The following is a 23,681-nucleotide window of genomic DNA, read 5'->3' as shown; positions in this document are numbered from 1 at the left end:
GCCAGTCATCTGGGGTCAAACCCTAGCCCTACCACTAATCTAGCTACTTAACCTCAAACAGGCAGTCTGACAACTTTCCACCTGTTTCCTCATCTGCAAAATGTAGATAATAGTGCTCATCCCACAGGGGTACTGTGGGCGTTTAATAGGTAAACGTGTGGGAAAAACCAAGCCTGCACCTAGAAGCATCAAGCATTCAGTAAGATGTCAATTATCCTTCTTCTCATTTTCGTCATCAGCATCAGGGTTTTGGAAGCGGTGCTGGTTCCTGAAGGGCGAGTAAAAATCAGACAGGTAGAAATGATGGGGGCTATTTCAGGTACATGGAGCAGCACAAACAAGGTGTACAGGTGACCACCAATGAATCATTCAATAATCCACCTGGCTAACGACCAGATGGCCAGATGGTGAGGATGTGGAAACAGAAGACCAGAGTGGCAGAGCCTAGCGTACAAAATGTGAGAATAACCCTGCCCGAGATGGGATGAGTGGGAGGTGAGGTTATGTGACAGGGAGGCAGACACACACGTTTTGATACAAAGCAGCAGCCAGGATACGCGAAAACTAGAAACAGAAGCAAGAGCCCTGCAGATCTTTATTCCTGCACCCTCCCAAATTAGTCATTCGGGTGAGTTTCCAAGGCTCTATGAAGACAACTCGGAGTCAGGAGGCCCGGACTCGGCCCGGTTAGGGGTTGTGATGACACCTCGAGGCACAGCAGAAAGGCAGCATGGCGGTGGGGAGTCCAGGGAAGAGAACAGGACTGGAGAAAAGGGGGGCAGCACGTGCCTGGGGAGCTCTGGTGGCCAGCCAGCAACGTCCTGGCTTCCTCCCTCCTGGCTGGAGCTGTGATAGCACAGGCCCAGGCAAAGAGCTTTGCTTTCCCCAGTGGAGGGGAGACGGCGGCTATGAGAGCCTGTGACAGTCGAGGCCTATGTAAACTTGAAAAGAACCAAGAAAACGCTGTGGACGAATGAATTTTTATTTAACACACTGGGTAAAATTAGCCTTTGAAATAAATGGCAGTAGTTTTTGCATCTGCAAGGGGAATGATACTGAACTTTTCGAGAAGGCTGAAGGTCAGGGCTCCTGTTTCTTGTTGAAAAACAATAAAACTATAAAGAGGAATAAATATTCAGCCTCAGTTGGAGTATAAAACGCTGATCTTTGCTGTAGTGTGCTCTCTCCCGTTATAACACTTATACAACACAGGATTTCAAACTTTGGAACTTGCAGTTTTATGGGACACCTGGGGTGGAAAAGCACCACCACACAGAAGGCCCACGGTCAGTGCCAGCAGGATGTGTGTGTGTGGGGGGGTGTCCGAGGACTCCCTCCAGCACCCCCTTGCTCACCCCCTTCCTTCTTCTGGACTGGGGGGGGGAATGGTCAGCATTCACAGGAGCATAGAAACTTAGGGCTGAAAGGGGCACTACAGGATGACTGAGCTTCACCCCACCTCCCTTCCCAGATGAAAAACCGGAGACTCAAAGGGGTACAAAGTCCCATTTGTTGAGCACTTACTACGTGCCAGGCAGTGTGCTGTACAAGTACCCATGGGTTTCGTCCTCACAACCACCCGATGAGTGAGGACTGTTTCGATCCCTCAATGGCAAGGACTGAGACATAGAGTTAACTAGTTGGTGGACCAGGACTGGAACTCAGACCCCAGGCTGGCTCCTGCCAGTGCCTCAGGGTGATGGGAATGAATGCAGAGGGAAAGGAGGAGGCACCTAATTACACCAGTACTGCCACCTACTATCCAGGAAATACACAAGCCGCTTGACCTCTCTATGCTTCAGTTTCCTCATCAATAAGAGCATCCCCTGCCCACAGCTTTGCTGCAGGGCTTAAATGAAAAATCCTTGAGAGCACTTAAAACAGTGCTGAGTTTCTATTATCATCATCATTTTATTCTGAACCTGCCAAATCTTTCCGTCGGGTAAACATCTCCACAAGCACACCAGGGCTGGGATAAAAAAGAAAACTGGGGAAGACAGACACTTATTCTATGAAGAAAATAACAGTGCTGCCCCAGGGACTCCCTACAATAGGAGGCCCCTGGTCACTACCTTAGTGTGTCCAGGACCTGTGGTCCCAAGAGGCATGGAAGCCCTGAAAAGGGCTGGCCGCTCTCACAATGGTAGGAATGCCCTTTTGGCCTTTCTTTGTCTGGCTGACTCCCTTCCTCCTCCTTCAAAGCTCAGCTCCAAGGTCACGCCCTCTGGGAGGGCTCCTCTAGCCTGCCCTGCCAGATCCTGCAGCATCTCCTTTATGCTCCCCCAGCCCCAGGGCAAACCTCAGTCGAGCCTCCATGGTTTTGAGAATGGCATCCGAGGGGCTGACAATCACTGCCCTGAGCAGAGATCATACATGTGAGAGGAGCTCAGAGAAGCAGGAGATCAAGGCAGCCTGGAGCATCTTGCAAAAGACCAAACAGCCAGGAGAGATGAAAGAGGCTCAGTCTAGACAGAGGGGACAAGAAGACACCTGCACAGTAGAAAGAAACAAGCAAGGCCCTGGTGCAGCACATGATTCAGGGCCCAGGGGACAGGGGCTCAGCTCTTGTCAACAGTTTTAGTCTTATATTATGCAGAACTTAAAACTTTACATATGTCTATATATAAATATCTGACACTTAGGTATATAAATGTATGTATATCACCTTATATATATAAAGCTTTATAAACACATTACAAATAGGTTGTTAAGCATCCCTCCAATAAATCATTCATTTAATCCATCCCCAAAACAGTGATGGAATGAAACCAACTTTGTCCCCAAGGAGAGAGCTGAGTTGGCGACCATGACAGGTCAGTGTGAGAAGCAGCCACACAGGGGTACAAGCAGCACAGAGGGCCACCACGGAAGAGCCTAACCTGACCCTCTCACAGGACGGGGGAGGGACAGTGCTGGAGGGACTGGTTGAGCGCCAAGTCCCGAAGCATGACCAGGACTTACGACTGCCAGAGAGAAGGTCCCTCCTTATGAAGTGCAGGAATGAAAACAAAACATCATGATAGACTCAGAAATTTCAAGTAGTTCCATATGACCCTGGGAAAGCATGTGTGTTGGGGTGGGTGGAGAGGAGTGCACACAGATGGTCAGAAATGAGTCAGGTCAAACGGCGAAGGGCCTCCTGTGCCAAGCGAGGCTGCCGCCCTGACACAGGCTCCAGAGAAGAGGAGACTGAATGACCAGCCATTAAGTTCTCTCTGAGAGCCAGCAAGCATTAGCCATGGGGGGACTTACCCACACTCAGCCCTCTGATCTCATCCACATGCATCTTTTAAAAGGTGTCAGACCCTCCAACATTCATCATCTACACTGTTGACTCTCCATGACTACAGTGCTGGTCAAACCCACCCTACTTGGACCTCACTGTGGGTGCAGAGGACAAGCTGTCTCCCTGACACCCCTCCCACGACAGCATATGGGGTCACTGTCAACAGAACCTAGGGCGCGAGTTCAATCTACGGGAGCAGCTCTCCAAGTGTGGTCTCCAGACAGGCGGCTTCAGTAACCCCTGGTTGCTGGTCAGAACTGCACATTCTTGGCCCCACCTTAGACCTAGTGGACCACAAGTTCTGGGGTGGAACCCAGCAACTAGAATTCCAGTGCACACTAAGGTTTGAGAACCCCTGGCCTCTGGCATTTTTTTCAGCCACTTTATTTTAAGTTAGAGGTTTACCTTAATTGGTGGTTTCATATTATATGACACTAGGGAACAGGGGTACCTTCTAAATAAACTATTTCAAATTAATTAAACAATGACTGCATCTATCATGGATGACTTCACCATTAAATAAAATTTTCAAATGTAACTTATCACCAGCCACACCTAGTTTTTATCTTTGTTAAAGGCAACTGTTTGACCTAAAATTAATACCATTTTCCTAAGAAATGCATTCAGAAAGTGGTCCCTCCCTGCTGACCCACATCAACTACCCCCAGTATTACACTGATAATACTGAAATTTCTTTCCAGAAAAGTCCCAATATGAACATAAAGAGCCAGAAACAGACCGATAGGTCACCCAACACAAACAGAAAAAACTAGTACTTAAAAGCTAAGATTACAATTTTCTAACTCTTGATATTTAACCATCTGTACAAACACAGTGCATTCATTTACAGCAGGGCTTCCAGCACCTCCATGGAACATCCTCCAAGCAGGACAGCCCCTGCCACCTACTCTGGGAGAAAGGTGTGCTCGGTCCCGCTTCCTACTCAGGCAGGTAAAAAGAAGTCTAGAGAGGAAGTCAGTGTCCCTACCTTCAAATCTCCCCTGAGCATAGCACAGGGTTATGAGGGTCAGAAGAGACCTGGGAAGGGCAGAGTGACTGCGTTATGAAGTGAGAGCTTTCAAACTATATCCCAAGGAGCTCTGTTGGCAAAGGCCATGCCAGGGCCAGGGGCATGGTGGGGAATGGAGCTGTCTTGGTCAGCTCGGCCTGCTATAACAACATATCATAGACCAGTGGCTTAAACAACAAACATTTATTTCTCACAGGTCTGGAGGCTAGTCATCCAAAATTAAGGTCCCTGCACGGTCAAGTTCATGGCGAAGGCCCTCTTCCTGGTTTGCCTCCTCTGGCTATATCCTCACACAGCAGAAAGAGAGAGCGCTCTGGTCTCCTCTTCTTGCTCTAAGTAAGGCACTGATCCCATCTTGGGGGCTCCACCCACCTGACTTCATCCAAACCTAATTACCTCCCAGAGGCCCCACCTCCAAACAACAACACATCGGATACTGAGGCTTCAACATCTGAGTTTGGTGGGGGACACTCAGTCCACAGCAGGAGTGGGTGTGGTTCTAAACCAGCCCTCCACTCCACCTTAGCATAGCAGGTCCGATTTAAGGTTTCATAGGGGCCCCGCAAACTTTCCTTAAATAAGAAGTCAGTCAGCAGCCAAGAAAAAAGTTAAGTTTTGAAAGCATAGGTAAGAAGGTTTTATTATGAGCGAAAGGAATAGGATGGTGTTTTGAGTGTTGAGGGATTGGCAAAATTCAGATTTTTTGCAAGGGGAGGAGAGACCTGGAGGCCAGAGAGAGGGAGGTGCTTGAGTAAAGGTACTAAAGCGCTCAGCTCAGAGCCATCCCTCCTTCTGAATTCACAGCACCTGTGTCATGAACCTGTGGCAACTCACCTGTGCTGCCAGGTGTCATCTTTTACATGCCAGGTGCTGGAGTAAGACTTAGAAGTAGGCTGTCATCTGGTCTACCTTTTACCCGCTTTCTCAGCCAGCCTGCTTCCAGGTCAGAGCAGGACAATGGCTCACCCCCCGGCAGGAAGCACGTTTACAATGGGCACTTCAACCCAACCGGCTCCAGCGCCCGGCCGGCCAGACACTGCACGCGCGCCGCCAGGTCCCCCGGTACTCGGTACTCGGAGTGAATGCCAGGGCCTCATCCGTGAGCCCAACTTCCAATTTAAATCGCGTGCGCTCCCATAAGATGGAAGAAAAAAAAGGGAAACAGGACATGAGACAAGCACAGGTGTTCAATACAAAGTCAGGAAAAACACATTCAAGGCAAGAAAACATTAAGGTTTTGTGAAAGAACCAAGTCAAGATATAGTTTCTGTTAAACATTTATAATGCTGATGGGTAGATGCACACGTAGTGTATTTAATTTGTATTTAAATAATACTTACGAAGCTTGGGGTAGAAAATGATCACTTTATCCCCATAACGGTGCAACCCCCAAATCACAGAGGTCTACGCCATAAAGCAGCACTGCACCCATGTAAGACTAACCAAACCCCTCCGGGGGATCTGAAAGGCTCTTTCCCTCCATCTGCAGCCTCAGCTTTCCAGTTCGGAGCCCTGAACTTCGCTATATCCACACCTGCATGCCCATCCCTTTTTCTGCCTTGGTGTTGGTCTCCCTCGTTAGGTTTGCATGCTGCTTTAGATAGCATTAAATCCACTTTCGACCCCATTCCCAATACAGTGCTTTGCAGACCACCCTGCACTCGGGAGATCTGCGTGTTGTATGTAACACACGACACACCTCCCTCTTCCATCATGGGCAGGAGTTGTGTCTTGTATGCAGATTTTGGACTTTCACGAAAAATGACATTAGTACCTTGATGGTGTGACAACCAAGACCGAGAATGAGAAAGAACCATCGTGAGGGGCCGAGGACCAGCATGGAGGTCTGCAAGGTGCATCGATGGCATCAGGGAGCAGGGAGGAGGGGGTGAGAGGTGAGAGGTGCTGTGGGAGGAGAGAGCTCAGAGAGGGGAGGCAGAGAGCCTCCTCCAGTGTCTCATCTCCAGGGAGCAGCGAAATGACTGAACGATAGCACATATCGACCATCGTCAAGAAGTGAAGCCCTAGTTTTCGCCTTTGGCCCAGGAGAGAGTTTTTAGATACGCTGACTGGCTTTTCCCCCCTAAAAAAGGTAATTATTTTAACTGATTGCTGAGAAACAGGAAACACTAAAAAATATGGGGAAAAGGGAGAAAATGTGACCTGTAACCGTACCTCCCAAAGGTTAGCACTCTTAATATTTTCATCTCTTTCCCTCTGGCCTTCTCTTGGATTTTCACTGAACGCACATAAATGTACCTTCCATCCCCTATTCTGGGTTTTTATTAGCATTGCATTGTGTCATCTCCTCAGCCCATAATCACCCTTTTACAACATCATAATGGGGTGCAGAGTCCGGAGCACCCAAGAAGGAGCGAAACCAGACGCAGTGGGTCACCCGCCGCCCCAGTCCCACAGAAAGGGGCTCAGGCCGGGCGGGCACACTTAGGACTCATCTCCAGAGAGGAGCACCTGAAGCTATTTAACTAGAAATAAAAAAACACACGAGAGGGTCATGTCACAGTCCCGTAATCCCCAGGGGAGAGCTGGGGTGGGGGTGGGGCTTCGGTGGGAACTGCTGGAAGAGGGAGAAAAAGCAGCAATGGGAAGCAGATGTCATTAAGGGGTTCAGGGAGGGGGGATGTGGGGAATGTAAGAAAGAAGTGAGTGACCAAGGAAAAAAATCAGAGGAAGAGAGGGAGGGGAGGTCCCACAGGCAGCACAGGTGACACGCAAGGCAGCAAGCAAACCCTAGTGGGGGTTTTGCTGGCACAACAGCCCTGCAGGGAGAACTCGGTGGCTGAAAGGGATGAACTGCTAAGAGCCCAGCCAGTGATAAACTTTGCTGCCCTCCCTCCAGCTGCTCATGCATCTGGAACTGAAAACCTGACCCCACCCATCCCATTACACAATGCTTATCTGAGATGATCTAAGGCCCAAATCCATGAAAGGAAGCCCAGGCCTTAAGAGTTAGGAAATACTTTCGTGCTTCACTGGGGAGAGGGGATGGGGAAGTCCACACTATGAAACAAGAAGTTTAAAATAGTGAACCCAGCGGCTCCTCCCCCCGCTCGACACAATGCTTCCCGGGCCCTGTGTGGAAACGTGGCCTCCCACCTGGAAAGCCCCAGCCTCATGGCTTCCCTCATCTGCACCCACGTCCTGTAGAAAATCAGCTTGGAAGGTAGCTTTTGTCTCAGGTAGATCCACGACCACCCGACAGCTGGGAGACACGGGTGTCAGCTGTGTGAAGTTTGGGACTTTGACGTTTCCAACGAGAAACTGGAAACAGGCTATCTGATCACTGAGACGGCATCCTTCCCTCAGCCAGGACACTGAGATTCACTGGAAACCTCAGCGGATTTCACACGCTCACCGTGAGTCTGGCTTGTGAACATGCCAAGTTCAGATGTTCTTTGAAAATTGTTTTTCTGGTAAGTAAATTTCTTAAACATTACCACGCTTTACCCCAAAAACTCATTAGAGAGGCGATGTTTCCTCTGGCGTCTCCAGTGACCGTGACTGGGGATGGCACACCCAGCACACGGAGCTTCCCCTCGGGGTCGGGGAGAAGGGAGAGTTGTCACATGGGCACAGGAAAAAGAATGAAGGAATTGGCTGCTCTGATTGCAAAAGTAATTTGGTAAAGACGCACAGGTCTGCCATGGCAAAGGAGGCGGAGCAAAGAGAAAAACCAAGGACTGCGCACTCAGCTGAAAAGGGCGCCTCAAATTCCGGGGATGCTCAGCACCCCGGGACCTGGACCCTCCGGAGCCTGACAACCGTGCCTGACTGCAGGGTCTCACCTCACTGCCCTCGCCAGCTGCTCAGACGTCTGAAAGCGGCACACTAACCTTTCGCTGGGACTGTTCTAAAGGGTGCAACATCTATGACTAATTTCTTTACAATGATCCTGGGTCTTTTGTCTCTGCCCATCAAGAGTCTGAAAAGAGACCATCCCCTGTGTCTGCATCAGTCAGCTGGCCGGCTCACAGATTTTTCCACCCCGGAATTCAGAGCACAGCCTGCTCAGCCAGGAGGCCAGCTTGTCCCCACAGGTGTGCACATGGGGTGGAGCAGGAACAACAAGCTGCAGCCTAAGGACCCAGGTTTTCTTAGGCTGTGACTTCAGGCAATGACGTGCACTTTGCCAAAAAGCTAAAGCCATTGTGCAAACCACCAGCACGCTGCCCAGGAGGCCCAGAAAGGCAATTTTTGGCAACACGAGGTACTCCATGACAGAGTCTCCAATTGTCCAAGAACCTCCTTTTGCTTGTCCTAAAAGTCCAGTGGTGTTAAAAGACAAGGTGGGGGAAGGTAGAATTAAAGAATGGCTGCCACTTGTGGAGGGAACTGAGAAGCCAGCTGTATTTTTTAAAATTTCCTCAGACCCTATTAGGAAGAGACCGCCTGTACTTTTCACAAAGCACTAGCTCCCATTTCTTGGGTGCTTCCTCACTGTTGCCCCAACACCCCTGACTCACACCACATCCCCGACTCTGTAAGGTGGGTGCTATGGCTACGCCTGTGTGACTGCTGATTCTGTGGCAGCAGTCCCGGGTCAAACAGCTCCTACACGGAGGAGCCAGGACTGAACCCTGGGTCAGTCTGGTTTTAAAAGTCCACACTCTTCAACTCAATAATTAAAAAAAAAACAAATAACTAGGTTAAAACATGGGCAAAGGACTTGAATAGACATTTCTCCAAAGATAATATACAAATGGCCAACAAGCATATGAAAAGATGCTCAACATCACCTGTCATTAGGGAAATGCAAATCAAAACTATAATGAGATATACTTCACACCCATTAGGGTGGCCACTATAAAGAAAACAAACATACACACACACACACAGAAAACAGTAAGTGTTAGTGAGGATGTGGGGCAAGATTTTGCAAGATTAAAAAGTTCTGTAGGCCAATTGCACCAATATGTAAGTAAATATAATTAACACTATATGGTTAAGATGATAAATTTTATGTTATGTGTTTTTTACCATAATTAAAAATCTGTTTAAAAATCCGAAGGTTGCTACAACTGACTCTCTAGGCCATCATGTCTTTCTGAAATTATATATAACCCCTTTTCCCTCACGTGTCCAGAAGCTGTTTGCAGAAATAGTCATTACAATGGGAGTTATCAACTAGCACCGAGTTTCACTTTATTTTGCCTCATAACATGCCAGGAAAACAAAGGACCACAGGCTGGAATGAGTCAACAGAAAAAAGCTCCCAGGGTCCATTTTAAAAATCCTGGCAACTCAGAAAACGTGTGCAAGGAAAGAATCTTGATGTAAATAAAGATCTGAGATTCCAGGATGTCCTCACAAAGGTCACACCAATTCAAAAACGAAATCAAAACATTCCCAAGCCCTGTCTCTCTGCCATCGGGACACGTGTACCGCGGCAGGGTTTCCGAGGGCACGCACTTTGCCTTCCTTGGGCCCAAGCTCTCACTCGTTATGCAATCCCGCCTCTTGAGGAAGGAGATGGTACTGCGGCCCCACTTCACGAAGGAAGGAGCCACGGTCAGGTAGCCTAGCCCCTGCCAAGCTTCCCTGCGGCCAGCCATCGCCGGGTGCGGACCCTGGACACCGCGCACAATGCAGATAACGGCTCACGTGGGTATTATGTTCTTCGGCTCTCAGCCTTCTTATCGGTGAAGTGAGACGTGGGATTAAGAATCCCTTTTCTTTCTAACGTGAAGGGCTCCAAATAATCTAAGTTATCAACAATATCAAGGAGAATGTAGTGAGCTCCACAGGCTCAGGGTATTATATTAGGAATATTCAATAGAAATACTTAAGCAAACAAAATAGCTTTTTTGCCTCAGGCAAGTGTAATTAGTCTAAGATTAAAGTACATTTAAGATTAAATAGCTATATGTGGCCAGTGTCTACTGTATTGGACAACATGGATCTAGAGACCAAGGTAAATAACCCCAAGACAAAGTCAGCAGCTCTCCACCAGGGGCAAACACAAACCCCTAAGGAACATCAGGGAGGGAGAGGCTGATTATGCCCAAGAGAAGAAAGAAATGGTGACATCTGAAGTGGCCTGAAAGGAAAGTCTGTCAGTGTTATAGAGCATTGCTCTCCTGCTACGGAGGGGCCACCCTTTCCTCTTTTGCTTTCTTCTTCGCTCTGGCGGGAACCAGAAGGGATGCTGAAGGTGGAGCAGCCATCCTGTGACCACGTGGCATCCAAGACGGAAACAGAGAAACAGAAGGGGTCCGGTGACATCACAGAGCCACTGAACCAGCCTTGCTCCACTATCGTCCAGATTTCTTGTTGATATAAGAAAAATGAATCTCTCTTTGCTTACGCCAGTGTAGTAAGATACCTTCAGTTAGACACTGTCTCTAAATAATGTAAAATTTGGTACCGGAAGTGAGGGGCTGAAAAATGTGGAATTGGCAAAGCAGAGAAAATTGGGCAATGGAAAATGAGGAGGAACCTCCAACAGATGAACGGACATCTGGTGACTCTGTTACATGCTGGTGAAGCATCTGCTCTAACTACGTAGCCTCACTGTATGTTGGGATGTACACCAGGCACGGCTAGGCTGTCGTGTTAGGGATGATGGGAGGAAACTTCCAGAATGCGGTGCACATTGCTTTCTCCAAGGGAGGATGATGACTCACAAAGCTCCCCGTCAGTCACTGTATGGGGAGGACAATGCTGAAAAAAAAAAATCCAAAAACCGAACCCACAGAGGTAAGACTATAACCTCACCACCACAGGAAATGTCCAGAACAGAAAGTTCTCGAGCTCACACACCTGGACAGGAAGTGAACCACGAAACTTCAACTTTCTGTGGGAAACCTAGTCCATATTCTCTCAAGTATAAAATGTACAGTTTGGTACTGCAAGTTATTTTCAGAATTATACCAGACCAGAACAGCAGCATTCCTACTTTGGTAAAGGATGTTTAGAATCTTGTTAGTACTTATTCTACAAATATGTTCATTTATACGAAAGTGATAAAACAAATTTACTTGGAAAAAATCCATTTACAAAAATCCATGCAGTTTAATGCATCCCCTGGCTTCATCTCAGGATGTTACAAAATCAAGAGCTCGCCGACTTGCTGGCCGCTGTAATTCTGGGGCTGCTGCCTCCCGTCTGCGAGAATGCACGCCTTTACCACCTCTGAGAGAGACACATGTTTCATCTAAATAAAGTTAACAGAAGCCATTCGACTAGGAAAATTCTAATTCTGTTTTAAAAAATTAGAATTACCAATAAATAATGCTCAAAATGTACGCTCTGTTAGCGAGAGTGAACATTTAATTCTAGAATACTTCCAACGTAAGAACTGTTCTTTCTCTCTAGCACGGCCTGTCTTCACACCAACACTAATTTAAGCGAGTAGACCAGTCAAAACTCTTGATAATTTATTCCTAAAGCTGTCCACAGTTCATAACTGGATTTAGAGTTGAACCAAATCATAGCGATGTGAACTAAGCACAGTGAGAACGAGCTATGGGCACAGCAGTCAATATTTCTAGCCTCCTCTCTAAAATAAGGGTCAGCAGTACCTTCCGCACGGAATCAGTGTGAGAATCATCACCTAACGGTGTAAAAGTGCAAACACTAAGGCTAATTACAATGGCTGTATTTACTATTCTACTAGTTTTATTGCAGTGAAAACAATTTGTTGGCTCTTTCATAATCTGCTATAGAACACATTTCTCATTTTCAATCTGTTTATTTTACTAACAACTATTAGGGCTCTTCTGGCTGGAATTTAAATCAGAATAGGCTGTACCCTTCCCTATGGACAACTGCAGTGTGAGAAACTGAAAGGACCTCAGAGTGTGGTCTTCAAAGCTGCAGCGTCAGCATCACCTGGGAGCCTGTAAGAAAAGCAAATTCTCAGGCTCCACCAGCAGAATTCTACCTCCATACTCACAAACTTTAGGGGTGAGGCCCAGCGATCTGTGTTTCCCCAAGTTCTCCAAGGGACTGTGGGCATTCTCAGTTTGAGAACAGTTGAATGAAACGTAGCCCTGAGCCAATGCCACTAACCTGTGGCCCTGTGACTGCCCCTCTGAGATGGAGAGAGCTGTGGGAGCCCTGAGGAAGGCTCCCCCTCATCCTCGCCTAGGGCGCGAGAATGTAAACAAGGCCAGCCAGTAGGGGAGCCTGGTCCTGGGGGACCAAACCTCACTCACGCCCACTGGTCTAACAATCCTCATGGTCAGAATCAGGTAACCACTCAAAGCCTCCCAGAGAAGAAGGTTCCACACTAACTCACCCTCAAAATCCTTTCTTAATACACATACATGAAAGTTCGTAGCAGCACTACTCACAACAGCCAACAGGGAGAAACACCCCAAACATCCATCCGCTGGGTAAATGAACAACAAAGTGTGTTTGAGGTCTATATAGACAATGGAATATTATATGACCATAAAAAGGAACGGAGCACTGATACATGCTACAGGACCAACCTTTAAAACACGGCACTAAGTGAGACAAGCCATATATTGCATGACTCCATTTATATAAAATGTCCAGAACAGGCAAATGTATAGAGACAGAAAGATTAGTGGTTGCCTAGTGTTTCATGGGGGGAGGGTATTGGGAAGTGACAACTATGGGTTTCTTTCTGCGGGACAAAAATGTTTTAAAATTAGATTGTGGTGATGGTTGCACAACCCTGTGAATATAGGAAAAATGTACACTTAAATGGGCAAATTGTATAGTATGTGAATTATATCTCAACAATCTGGTTTTTTAACAAAGCAAATTCTTCCTTCCAAGGACTCCCTCCTCAAAGCCAGTCTAGCCTCCCTGGCAAAACTGTCCAGGTTACTTAAGCAAGCTGGACTCACCGGTGAGCAACTGTGAAGAAGGCCAGGAGGAGGCAAGCAGGCACCTAGGATGTAATATTTAAAGAGGCTCCGTTCTCAGGGTGCTGTAAATGCAAAGGCAGGAATTGCAAAACCCTGAAAGTGAGTACCCTCCTCAAATTTTGTACCCAGGGCGCCTGCTTGCCCCACCCTAGTCCTGCCCTGACTTGGAGGTTGCTTCAAGTCAAGACAAGCCTACAGATTTTATATCCCTGGGGCTATTTTCAAACTACTTACATCAATGGCTCCCTCCTGCCTGCGATGAAAGGTCAAGATTTTGACTTGGGACTTTAACCCTGCCAGGGCACAGGCACAGGCTCTGGAGTCAGCTTAGTCCTGAGGAGAAATTCCCAACCAGCTAGGTTCCTGGAAGCAGGGATTCACACCCCTTCTGACTCCAGGGTCCAAGCCCTCAGCCCTCCGTTCTTCCCACCAAGCACTGGAGGTTGAGGTGATGCTGGATCACCAGCAACCTGTATCTCCAGCCTCTGCACCAAGTGTAAGGAGTGAACAGAAACACTGATGGCTAACTAGGAAAAGCTCCATCAATGCTACAATTGTTATCAGGCAAAAACAGCCAACTGAAGTGAAGTCTTGCCATTTCCTGTGGCTTCCCCAACATCTGCAATGACAAGAAGCACAATAAAAGGGGAAATCTAGTAGCTTCCAACTACAGAAACCCGTGAACAATCAGATTCCTGGCTGCAATATTTTATCTTGAACCTGGCCTTTACCCACCACAGAAAAGCAAAGTTATATGGAAAATAAATGAAGAACAATCTTAAAAAGCTGTGTGTTTCTGGCAGTAGGAGAACTTTTTTTTCTCCCTTATTTCACCCACCCCCTAAAACACCAGAAAAAATAAAGAGAAACCCCTCGATTTAGAAGGCAGCTCTCCAATTAAGTTGCAAATGAGTGAGAAAGAGGCATGCTGTAAGAAAAACAAGACCAAAAACACAAACACAGGAAGGGAAAAAAAGAAAGAAAAGAAAAAGGAAGAAAGCACAATTTTCTGGGTTTTTTAAGAAAGCGGGGGCCACAGAGACACAGGGAGCAACACTGCCACCAAGTGGTGACAGTGTCTCAATCGGGGCAGCAATCAGAATCACCTGGGAGAGTTTAAAAAGAAAAGAATTCACACCCAGGCCTCATCCCAGAGGGGCAGGTGCAGCCACATTTTCAAAATCTCCCCCGCCGACTTTGGTGCACAGTGAAAGCTGAGAACCTGGGATCAAAGCAAACGGTGTCACTATGAGGCTTCAATTTCTCAGTAAAGTTTTACTTGATGTTATTCCGTTTATATCATCCATTCAAGTTTCCCAGTGGTATATAAACTGGTGAAAATTTGGCTACATACAACACAAATAAATCACAGTCAAAGAGCAGAGTCTACATTTTCACAATAATATAAGAGTCATCATAAAGATTCAGACTACATTCCCTTAGTTTTGCCATGACTATTTACATCTAATATCTAATCCAAAAGACTTGATCTTATCACAAGTTAGGCATCCTGACACAGCTATACTCACAACACAAAATCCCTTAGAACTTGTTTCACTCGACTATTTGCTTATGCAATGGGTTTCAAATAGATAAATCTTCTCTCTATCAGATGGGTTTTCCTTTTTTATTTTAACAAGTCACAGAAAGCCTGAACATGTCTACTGTTGGTGAAATCTGTAAATTCACATGGAACCTGCAATGCTTAAATGAAAGGTATGAGACTAGGACTAGCATTGCTCCTTGGCAAGCGGAGATAAATAACAGGATAACCCCACATCCCACAGTTGAGAGTTAGCTAAAAAAGTATTTCTTAACAAAAAAGAATTATCTTTGGTATGATACACTAGGAGGAAAAGTTGTGGAGTACTTCTACTAGCAAATATCTAGTCAGAAGTTGATTTGCAGCATTTTTTGCAGGCCTGACAATTAAGTCAGAGCCCGCAGCTAAGAAAACAAACACCACACACTCTGAGCCCTCGGTGCCACCCAAGGGGCAAAGCATCCCCGGGAAATAAACCAGCAAGAACGAAGCGGAGCCCCTGTGGTTGGTTTCATTTGGCACATTATCAAATTTTTCTGTTTCCCTGTTACCACGCATTTGTTTTTCACTGCACTTTCCCAACCAGACTAACTCTGCTTCTCCAGGAAGCACAAATCTCAGAAAGTGTCACTGATGACCCTGATCTATCGGAGGTCTGCGACACTTGGCTGACCCCCTGGGTCATCTGGAGTGAGCACAGCAGCAGAGAGGTGCCCAGAAGGAGTCCCATGCCAGGACGAGAAGGTCTGGGCTAGAGTTCCCGTGGTCACTTGTCCTAAGCCCTGGCTCCTTACAGTGGACGGGCATGACGGGGAGCCTGTTAGAACAGGAGGCCCTCTGACCACCCAGACCCACTGTACAAGGATCTGCCTTGTCTCAAGATCCCCAGACTCCAAGCACGTGAGCGTGTGTGAAGTGCTGATCCAACCACAGTGTGGGGAAGGCCACCTCACACACAGCTGTGCTCACGCCTCCATCTGGGGACGGGAGTACACCGATCGTCTTCACTTCCATGCAGGCCGCCGGCGGCTCTGCAACAGCAGGAGGTTCTGGAAACGAGAGGGGCTGTTGGACAGCCTCGGCATCACCAGCCTCAAGCACACTCTGCAAAAGCAGTCTCAAACACACAGCCGGTAACGGCCCTAATCGAATCCCACGATGCTGCCCTCTACTGAGTTTATAGTTCCCGAAGCACAATCTTTCACACACTCAGCATCTCACAAACCCCTCACCCAAAAGACCTGTCACACAGAGGGAGGATGCATTTCCCTGGGGTTTCTGGGGCAACGGCCGGAAGTGGCCACTGCAAACGTAAAGCGCCACTCAAACCTTTGCTTTAAGTTTAAACAGCCACGCAGCTTTTACCATTCTAGTACATGATCTGCCTGTGTGAGCTTTATCACAAAAATGTGTGTCTCACCACATCCTCAGGTACACACTGGTGGCTCCCCCCATGTGTCGGATAGTTTCCCCTCAATGTGGTGATGCTGTGCCCAGCCCTGCTGTCTGAGAAGCAGAGCCCACTCCGAGTTCACCGTGAAAACCACCCCTCCCCGACTTTGCTCACTTCAGGTGGGAATTCCTACAAGAGACCACTTGGTCTCTGTTGAATTAAGAAAAACAAACCAGTGTGGGATTTGGGGGTGGTCCGGCAGGACCAGCTATAGTTATGACCCACATCTAAGTAAATTTCCAAACTGCCTCCCTACTTGAGACAAGTCTCCAAAACATAAAGTTCAGATTCCTGCAACTTAATTATTTCAGAGGGATTATGTACACAGAAAGTCGCACACCTCTGAGTCAATGCCAGGCTGATTCCGTTGGAGACAGCATTTGCCCAGTCTAATCTCTCTGCCTCTATCCACACCACCTGGCTTTGTGTTTTCCTCTCCTTTTGCACTGTGTCTACCTGGAGCACACTCCTGACTCACTAACATCCTCCTGCCCAGGCTCTAGCCCATCTATAAAAACCAGAAGCCCCAAATTACAGAAAACCCTGCTTCTCCTGCACTCTCATCCTTATCACTATGTCAGCACCATGGTTTTTAAATTTCTGGTGGTTTCTTTTGTTAGTATTTCCCAAGTGATATGAAATGGATGGGACAATACAAATGTCCCTGCCTCACCTTTCAGCTTGAAGAAAGGCCAAAGGTTTCCTGTTTGTTTAACTGAAGGTGGCACCACCAGAATAAAAATGAAAAACAGTCCCAAATAATCACTCTGAAGATCCGAAACATTTTAAAAGCACTGTTAAGTGGTCCTTCGAGTCCAAGTCGGAGCTGGAGCTCACCAAGGTGACCGGCTGCAGACACCTGGGCTGCCAGGATCCAGCCGCTAAGGCAACAGACCTGGGGTGGGTCCCAGCGGTCCCAGACCACAGTGGAAGACGCTGGCATCCGTGCACCTTAAGCATGGGGAGCAGAAAGTGACAGAGGATGAAGATGCCCGACTTGGGAGAAGAAACTGCGCAGACAGATATCAGGAAATCAGCCTCCCTCCCCTGCATTCTCCTGCCCCAGTGCCACCAGGGCGGGCGGGCGGGCCACTGACTGAAGCCAAGTCCAGACGATAAAATGCTCGGAAACGTGTCGGTGCCGGGCCCACGGGGAGACGGTGGCAAGACTGAGAACACACACCCGATGCAGGTGCCCACAGGGAACCTCCCATGGGAAGGAGCCCCACAAAGGGATGCACAGGGACACAGGGCCAACCCCATGGTGACACTGTCATCTCTGGGTTGTGGACCCATGAGCTCCAATCCTGCCTCTGTCACCCACTAGCTCTGTGGTTTGGGGAAAGTGATTTAGGCCACTCCACAACTCAGGTCCCTCGTCTGTAATAAAAATGCCGACGGTCATAAAGCTGACTGGGAATTAAAGGAAATAATTCATGGAAAGCACTTGCCATAAGGAGGTCATAATAAGTGATTATTATCATTATACCAACTTAGTCTTAAATGCTTTTATTCTCTCTTCTCTCTCATACACAGAGTACCTACAATATAATAAGAAAATTCAGACAGCATGTTTTAATCTCAGTAGGAGAGCAGAAAGGACAAGTATCTACAGAGGAGGGGAACAGTGTGGAGGAAGGTAGGAAATCACCAGTGAACAAGTACCGTTTATAAGAACCTGAGCGATTTACTTGCCTCCTTGAGAGGGCGTAAGGCCCGTGTAGACAGGAGGGACCTGATGGTAAAGATACCAAGTGACTGCTGGCGTATGTTACAAGGGGGCAAGTGCTGGGGAGAAAACTCAGGATAAGGAGACTGGGCCTGTCTGGTGGTGGGAGGGGAGGTGGTCAGACAGGCCTCGTTGAAAAAGTGATTTTAAGCAATGATCTGAAGCGAGTGAGGCAGTCAGTCACGGGAACAGCCTTCCAGGCAGAAGGAACAGCTTGTGCAAAGGCCTCAGGAGCAGCGTGGTGGCGAGAGTGAGCGGCCTAGCAGGAGTCTTAGCCAGAGGAAAGGTGGGCGACGTATCAGGACTGGCCTCGCCCCGCCTGGGCTGTCTCAGGACCTTCCCGACAGCCGCTCAGGAGCCTGGGGCCTGAAGCATGGGTGGTGTCTATGGACTAGGAACGGCTGCAGCGGTGTCTGGCAATGGCCCTGTCTCGCGTTCAGCCTTTTATCAATTGCTTAAGGACACGGAAGGCACGGCTCGTCACCTTTACGTGGCTCTCCACAGCGCAGTGGTCACCAGAACCACACTTCAAAAGCATCCCAAGGGGACTGGCCAAATCCAACGCTGCGACGCTCCATGGGTACGAACTGTTTGGGAAGCTTTTTAAAAACCCTTTCTCAAGTGCAGCTAGAAATCAGTCCAGTTTTTAAACAGGAGTTCAAGGCCAAAGGGACAACACACTGTGAGAGTCGAGAATGGGAGATAATTATTAGAGCAGAGAGAGGTTATGAACGGTGGCCACTGGGTATACGGAAGAGGCTCCCAGTGAGGGCTGGAGACCCAGGAGCACCCTGCTGGGTGCAGGTTCCACAGGGGTAGGGTGCTCAGGGGACAGGGCTCTAACTAGAGGGCTCAACAGGAAAGCTGTGTGAGGGCCAGGGGCTGACGGCGATTAGCCCGGACAGCAGCTTTAAAGGAAGCAGCTCCGTCCAGGGGCCTCTGCCGCCTGAAGAACAGAGTGGAAGCAAGTGGACCCTGTGCGGCTGCAGAGGCAGAGACAGAACCAAGGGCTGGGAGACGGGGGGCAGGGCTTGGCTCAATCTGAGAAAGTTCCTTCGAAAGCTTAGAGCCGTTTTAAAATGGGATGGGTTGTTTCACAGTCATCCGTGGCCTTCATACGTCCCCAGCCAGTGCACCAAGCATTTTAAGTGCATTATCGTCACACATTATACACTTATATACATTAAATACACTATCACGCTTCAGTCTCCACAATGAGACTGCAGCCACAGCAACACCGGCCCTATTTTTAAACATCGAAACTTCACTTCAGGTGTTGCTGCTGTTTTGTTTCAGCCACAAATCACAGTTCAGTTCCCCCTCCAGGGCTTCCCTCAGGTCCCTCCCACCTCCGTCCACACCCCCTGCACACCCCCAACTCCCCTCCCGACAGGGCGCGCCCAGGCCCTGGGAGGAAGAGCCGTCTGCAGCCTGTGGGCCTCTCCTCTGTGGCAGGGGAAGAGTGAGCGAGGCACCATCCTGCTCAGCTGGCAGCGAGAGAAACCAAAGCCCCAGGCGCTCAGCACGGGAGCTCCTCGGGGGCTCCACCAGCAGGAAGGCGCTGGCAGCGTGGAGGCTCCACAGCGCCCCCGTGTGGAGAGGGGCAGCATAGGGCTGGGAGCACCACAGGCACTTCCACAGGGTGGGAGGTGCCTTATACTGAAAACATTCACTTCACTGACTTTCTTTTTAATCTTATCAATTATGAGAGCTTAAAAAAAAAAAGGAAAAATGTCAGCTCTCTATCTTAATCAGTATGGCAGGAGGCACAATGAACCCTGTGTCACAGGTAAGAAATGGAGGCAGGTTGTCCCAGCGCCGGGCTCCTGAGGTGAAAAGCTGGGACTTGAAACACAGTCACTCTGCTCTTGACTTGAGAAGAGGAGCCTAAGTGAGCGCCTCTCATTTAGGGATCTAGAGGCCCTGTCAGGTAGACATTCCAGTACTCACTTTTTTATGTTTTTTTTTAAAAATAGAACTGTCTCATTATTTTAATGGTTTAAACTTAAATTTTTTTTTAATTCTCACCCGAGGATACTTTTTCCATTGCTTTTCAGAGTGTGTGTGTGGGGGGGGGGAGGAGGGAGAAACCGTGATGTGAGGGACACATCAATTGGCTGCCTCCCGCACACGTCCTCACAGGCCGGGGATCGAGCCTGCACCCGCAGCAGAGGGACAAGCCCTTGGCCGGAACCGCACCTCAGACCCTTCCATCCGCGGGCTGAGGCTCTAACCACTAAGCCAACCGGCTAGGGCTCTGGTGCTCTTTTGAGAACAATTTCCACTGAGGGAGGCGGACAATACCAAGTGCTACACTCTCAGTTCCCTGGAAATCAGTGCTCTGACCTCGGGGGCAACAACGCATTATGCCATTTCATTCGCTCCAAACTTTTGCCCCGCTGTGTTAGCAAGCCCAGAATTCACCAAAGATCCCTATCAATTGCAAATATCAGAAATAAGAATGCAACTCGAAGTTAAATATCTATCTCTTACAATATTCCCAAAGTACACTGATGAAAAAGAAAAGCTTCCATAAAAGAGTGTGTGGACACAAATTGTGGTGCGCTTCCCCCTTCCCCTCCCTAGCATTTCTACCCACTGCGGTGACACGAGGACGCACGCTCTCATCAGCCCACAGGCCATCCCACTCGCCCGTTTCATCTCGGGCCCTCCAGAGAAGCAAACATCTGCCAGAACTGACCAACCTTCTGACCCAGGTCCTCAGACACCAAGAGGGAGATGCCGGTGCCCAGAACTCGTCACACTTCCACACACGCGGGCAAAGAGCAGTGCTGGGGTGGGGCCTGCAGAAGTCACCAGCCACTCCCGAAGCCAGGGCTGCTTACCAGGAGAAGCCCCCACACTGCCCAGTTTACGAGCCCAGTATTTTCCACAGGCACCACCCCAGCAGACTTGGCTTAGAAGCTTAAAAAGGAGGGAACTGGGGCACACAACCTAGGTCACTGTTTTCTCCAACATCAAAATGAAACCTTTAAAACTAAACTTTCTAAACTGGCACAAATTGAAATGACTCAATTTACTGAAAAATATTTTAAATCTCACTGAACTTATAAACCCAGTCTTCCTAGTTCCCTTACGCGGCTCCTGCTGGGGAACCACAGCTCGGGTGTACAGGAAGAGAACACCAGTGCTCCAGGCTCAGTAACGGTGACCAAAACAATGTTAGAACTTTACGTTTGACATGTCTTTAGGTTTTCAAAGTGCTTTCACCTGTATAACTTAATGTAATTCCATGAGACAGGAAGAGCCAACATTACTGTAACTGTTTTACAACTAAAAGAACTAAGTGTAAGTGAAGTTATATGATTTATATCATAAAACTAGCTGGGCCCAAACCAGACTCCTGTTTAATTTGGCAGAGAATTCATTTTTTTAAAATTAAATATTAATGAGAACTCGGGGAAGAAGGGAAAGAATGGGAGAGAGAGAGGAAACAAGAAAGAAGGGCGGAGGGTGAGGAAAGCGAGGGTGCAGGGGTCGTGGGGAAGGGGTCTTCCAATAGTGCCACTTGCCCCAAAGCAGGAGCAAGGAACCAAAGTCTGAAAACTCAGATTAGCCCCTGCTGCTTCCTAAGAGATATGCAGAAGTATGTCAAGGGACAAGAGTAAATTCACACTACAAACAGTCTGAGGAACTCAAGTAATCTTTGGAGGTCTGTTTTTTCAAGGGAAAAAAATGTTTTCTGATTAAAGAAAATTAAAGACAGGAAACACTGTTGAAAGTTTATGATATTGCTGTGCAGAAAAAAATACTGATTTTAGCCAAAAGAACTGCATTTACATTCATATTTTACAATACAACTCAACATAAGAAGGCCTAAAGACAGACCTCAGCACCGTGACACCAGACAGCAACTGAGAGCACACAGTGCACCACAAATGTGACCAGAGCATTGGGATCGGGTGTCTCTAAAACCAAACCACACTAAGGTAGTGTGTAAACCTACATGTAGATCGAAGAGAGGGAATACAGACAAGCTTGGGGACACAGCGAGAAGGGAGGGGAAAAGTGGGGGTGTCAGGCTGAGCCTCTCAACACTTCCACGGGCAGGGTGGTGAGTGATCACAGAAGCTTGGCAGAGGCGCCGTTTTCAACGCAAGGTGTTGCTAGCTGCTGAGTCCTGTTACGGGTTTCTGTGGAATTTGGGGACCCTCTGAAAATAGTGATTGGCATTGTCATTTGAGCTTCTTACCCACAGAGCTTTAAAATCGGGGATGATTTTGACTGGGAATCCCACTGCACCTCTTCTTCCACCGTAGTACTTTTGTTACAGGTAGAACTCACGCCAGAATCTAGCAGTTTTATTCTTGGGGTGACCTTACCTTCGTATCTGCTGGGAGAATCGCATGCTTTCTGTGGGGTTGCCACACGGAGAAATATCTGCTGCCTCCACGAGTGTTTCCGGGTCTTCACAGAGGTCCCACTGGTGTCGCCGAGATGGTGAGCTTTGGAGTCAAAGTCTCTAAAATTACAAGATAATTTATGACTGGTGAGGAGGTAGAAACATGTATTTTAGCTTGATTTTTTGTTTTTTTTAAACACAGCACTATATTATAAGTTATCTTTGTATGAGAAACTGCCTAAAGGGGGTGCTGTCAGCAGGGCCACTATCTTCCCTGGTCTGTCTGTGGGCGTATTTTCTCAGCATAGGCCTATATCTCCACAGATGACCACAAAAAATAAAAAAGTTAAGTTACATAGAATGGTCAAGGCAGCAATTACACGATCACTTGCTGATGACTATTGCTTTAACATTTGTATTTTTAAAACTATAAAACAAAGTATATATATCAATATATATAAATAAAATCTTACCATTAATGTTCTTCCTATTTACAGGACAACTTGGGGAAGCCCTTATAATTTATACCTGAGTGTACACATACAGCGGTGGGCAAAAGGAGGCTTACAGTCATTCGTATAGAAAATAATACAATAACCTCTGTGTTTCGTGTACTCACAACTGTAAACCCACTTTTGCCAATCCTGTACACATACCCACAACCAAGCAATCACCTACACCTACAGATCAGACACCCAGCCACAGGCTTACTATCCACAGCACTGCTGTCCCTTAGAAAACTGGTTAAGACCTTCTTTAATCTTCTGAAAACAACAACATATCAATAAACTAATCCTCATCAAAATTAGAACAGGTTGACAGCACATTTTTTAAAATGGTATCAGTAAAATACAAGTATAAGGAAGAAGACACAATAGATTTAGCTAAAATTATTTTTTAAATGGCAAAAGAACAGCTGGCAATCCCTGTATATCTTAACAGCTCAACACTTCTACCCAGGCTTGAGATAGCTAAAGTAAACCCTACCTTTTTGTGTTCATAAAGTCAGAGGTGTTATTTTCATCTACAGGAGCCAGAAATTTTAGAAAATTTGGCACAGAGGAAGAAGAGTGGAGTTTTTTCCGCAGGGCATTACGGTAGGAGATGCTGAGAGTTTGGTTGAAAAGAGAGTTTAGGATAAAGAAATACAAACATACAGAGTATAAAACACCAGCTTCAAAATAAAAGAAACATTTTAGTTCTAATGCTAAGAAAAGTAAACCAGGTAAGAAATTAAAAATAGTTTACAAGTGATATTTAACTTTCATTTTTCAGTTAATAAAATTCCACTTTAAAGGAATGAAACCAATGAGTTAATTTAAAAACAGCAGTCCATTTAGTTATGCAAGATGAATATTCTAGAGAGCTGCCATGCAACATTGTGCTTAGAGTTAACAATACTGTGCGGCACACTTT

At 47.4% G+C, this 23,681-nt stretch overlaps 1 protein-coding gene across 6 annotated transcripts in view; it reads right to left on the bottom strand.

Moving 5' to 3' along the window:
* The window catches only part of TBC1D1 (TBC1 domain family member 1), a 197,391-nt gene that overhangs the window by 47,648 nt on the left and 126,062 nt on the right, over positions 1-23,681 (bottom strand). For 3 of the 6 annotated variants that reach the window (XM_081143413.1, XM_081143412.1, XM_081143417.1), the window contains 2 exons: positions 23,253-23,372; positions 22,246-22,385 (listed from right to left, as the gene is read on the bottom strand). In XM_081143413.1, the coding sequence (XP_080999539.1) occupies positions 22,246-22,385; positions 23,253-23,372 (260 nt within the window). The remainder of the gene's footprint in view (positions 1-22,245; positions 22,386-23,252; positions 23,373-23,681) is intronic. The other 3 variants (XM_081143415.1, XM_081143414.1, XM_081143416.1) reach the window with 1 other exon arrangement.

Source organism: Miniopterus schreibersii (genome assembly GCF_964146895.1).
Source record: "Miniopterus schreibersii genome assembly, chromosome: 1".
Classification (NCBI taxonomy): domain Eukaryota; kingdom Metazoa; phylum Chordata; class Mammalia; order Chiroptera; family Miniopteridae; genus Miniopterus; species Miniopterus schreibersii.
This window is presented reverse-complemented; position numbering and strand designations above follow the sequence as displayed.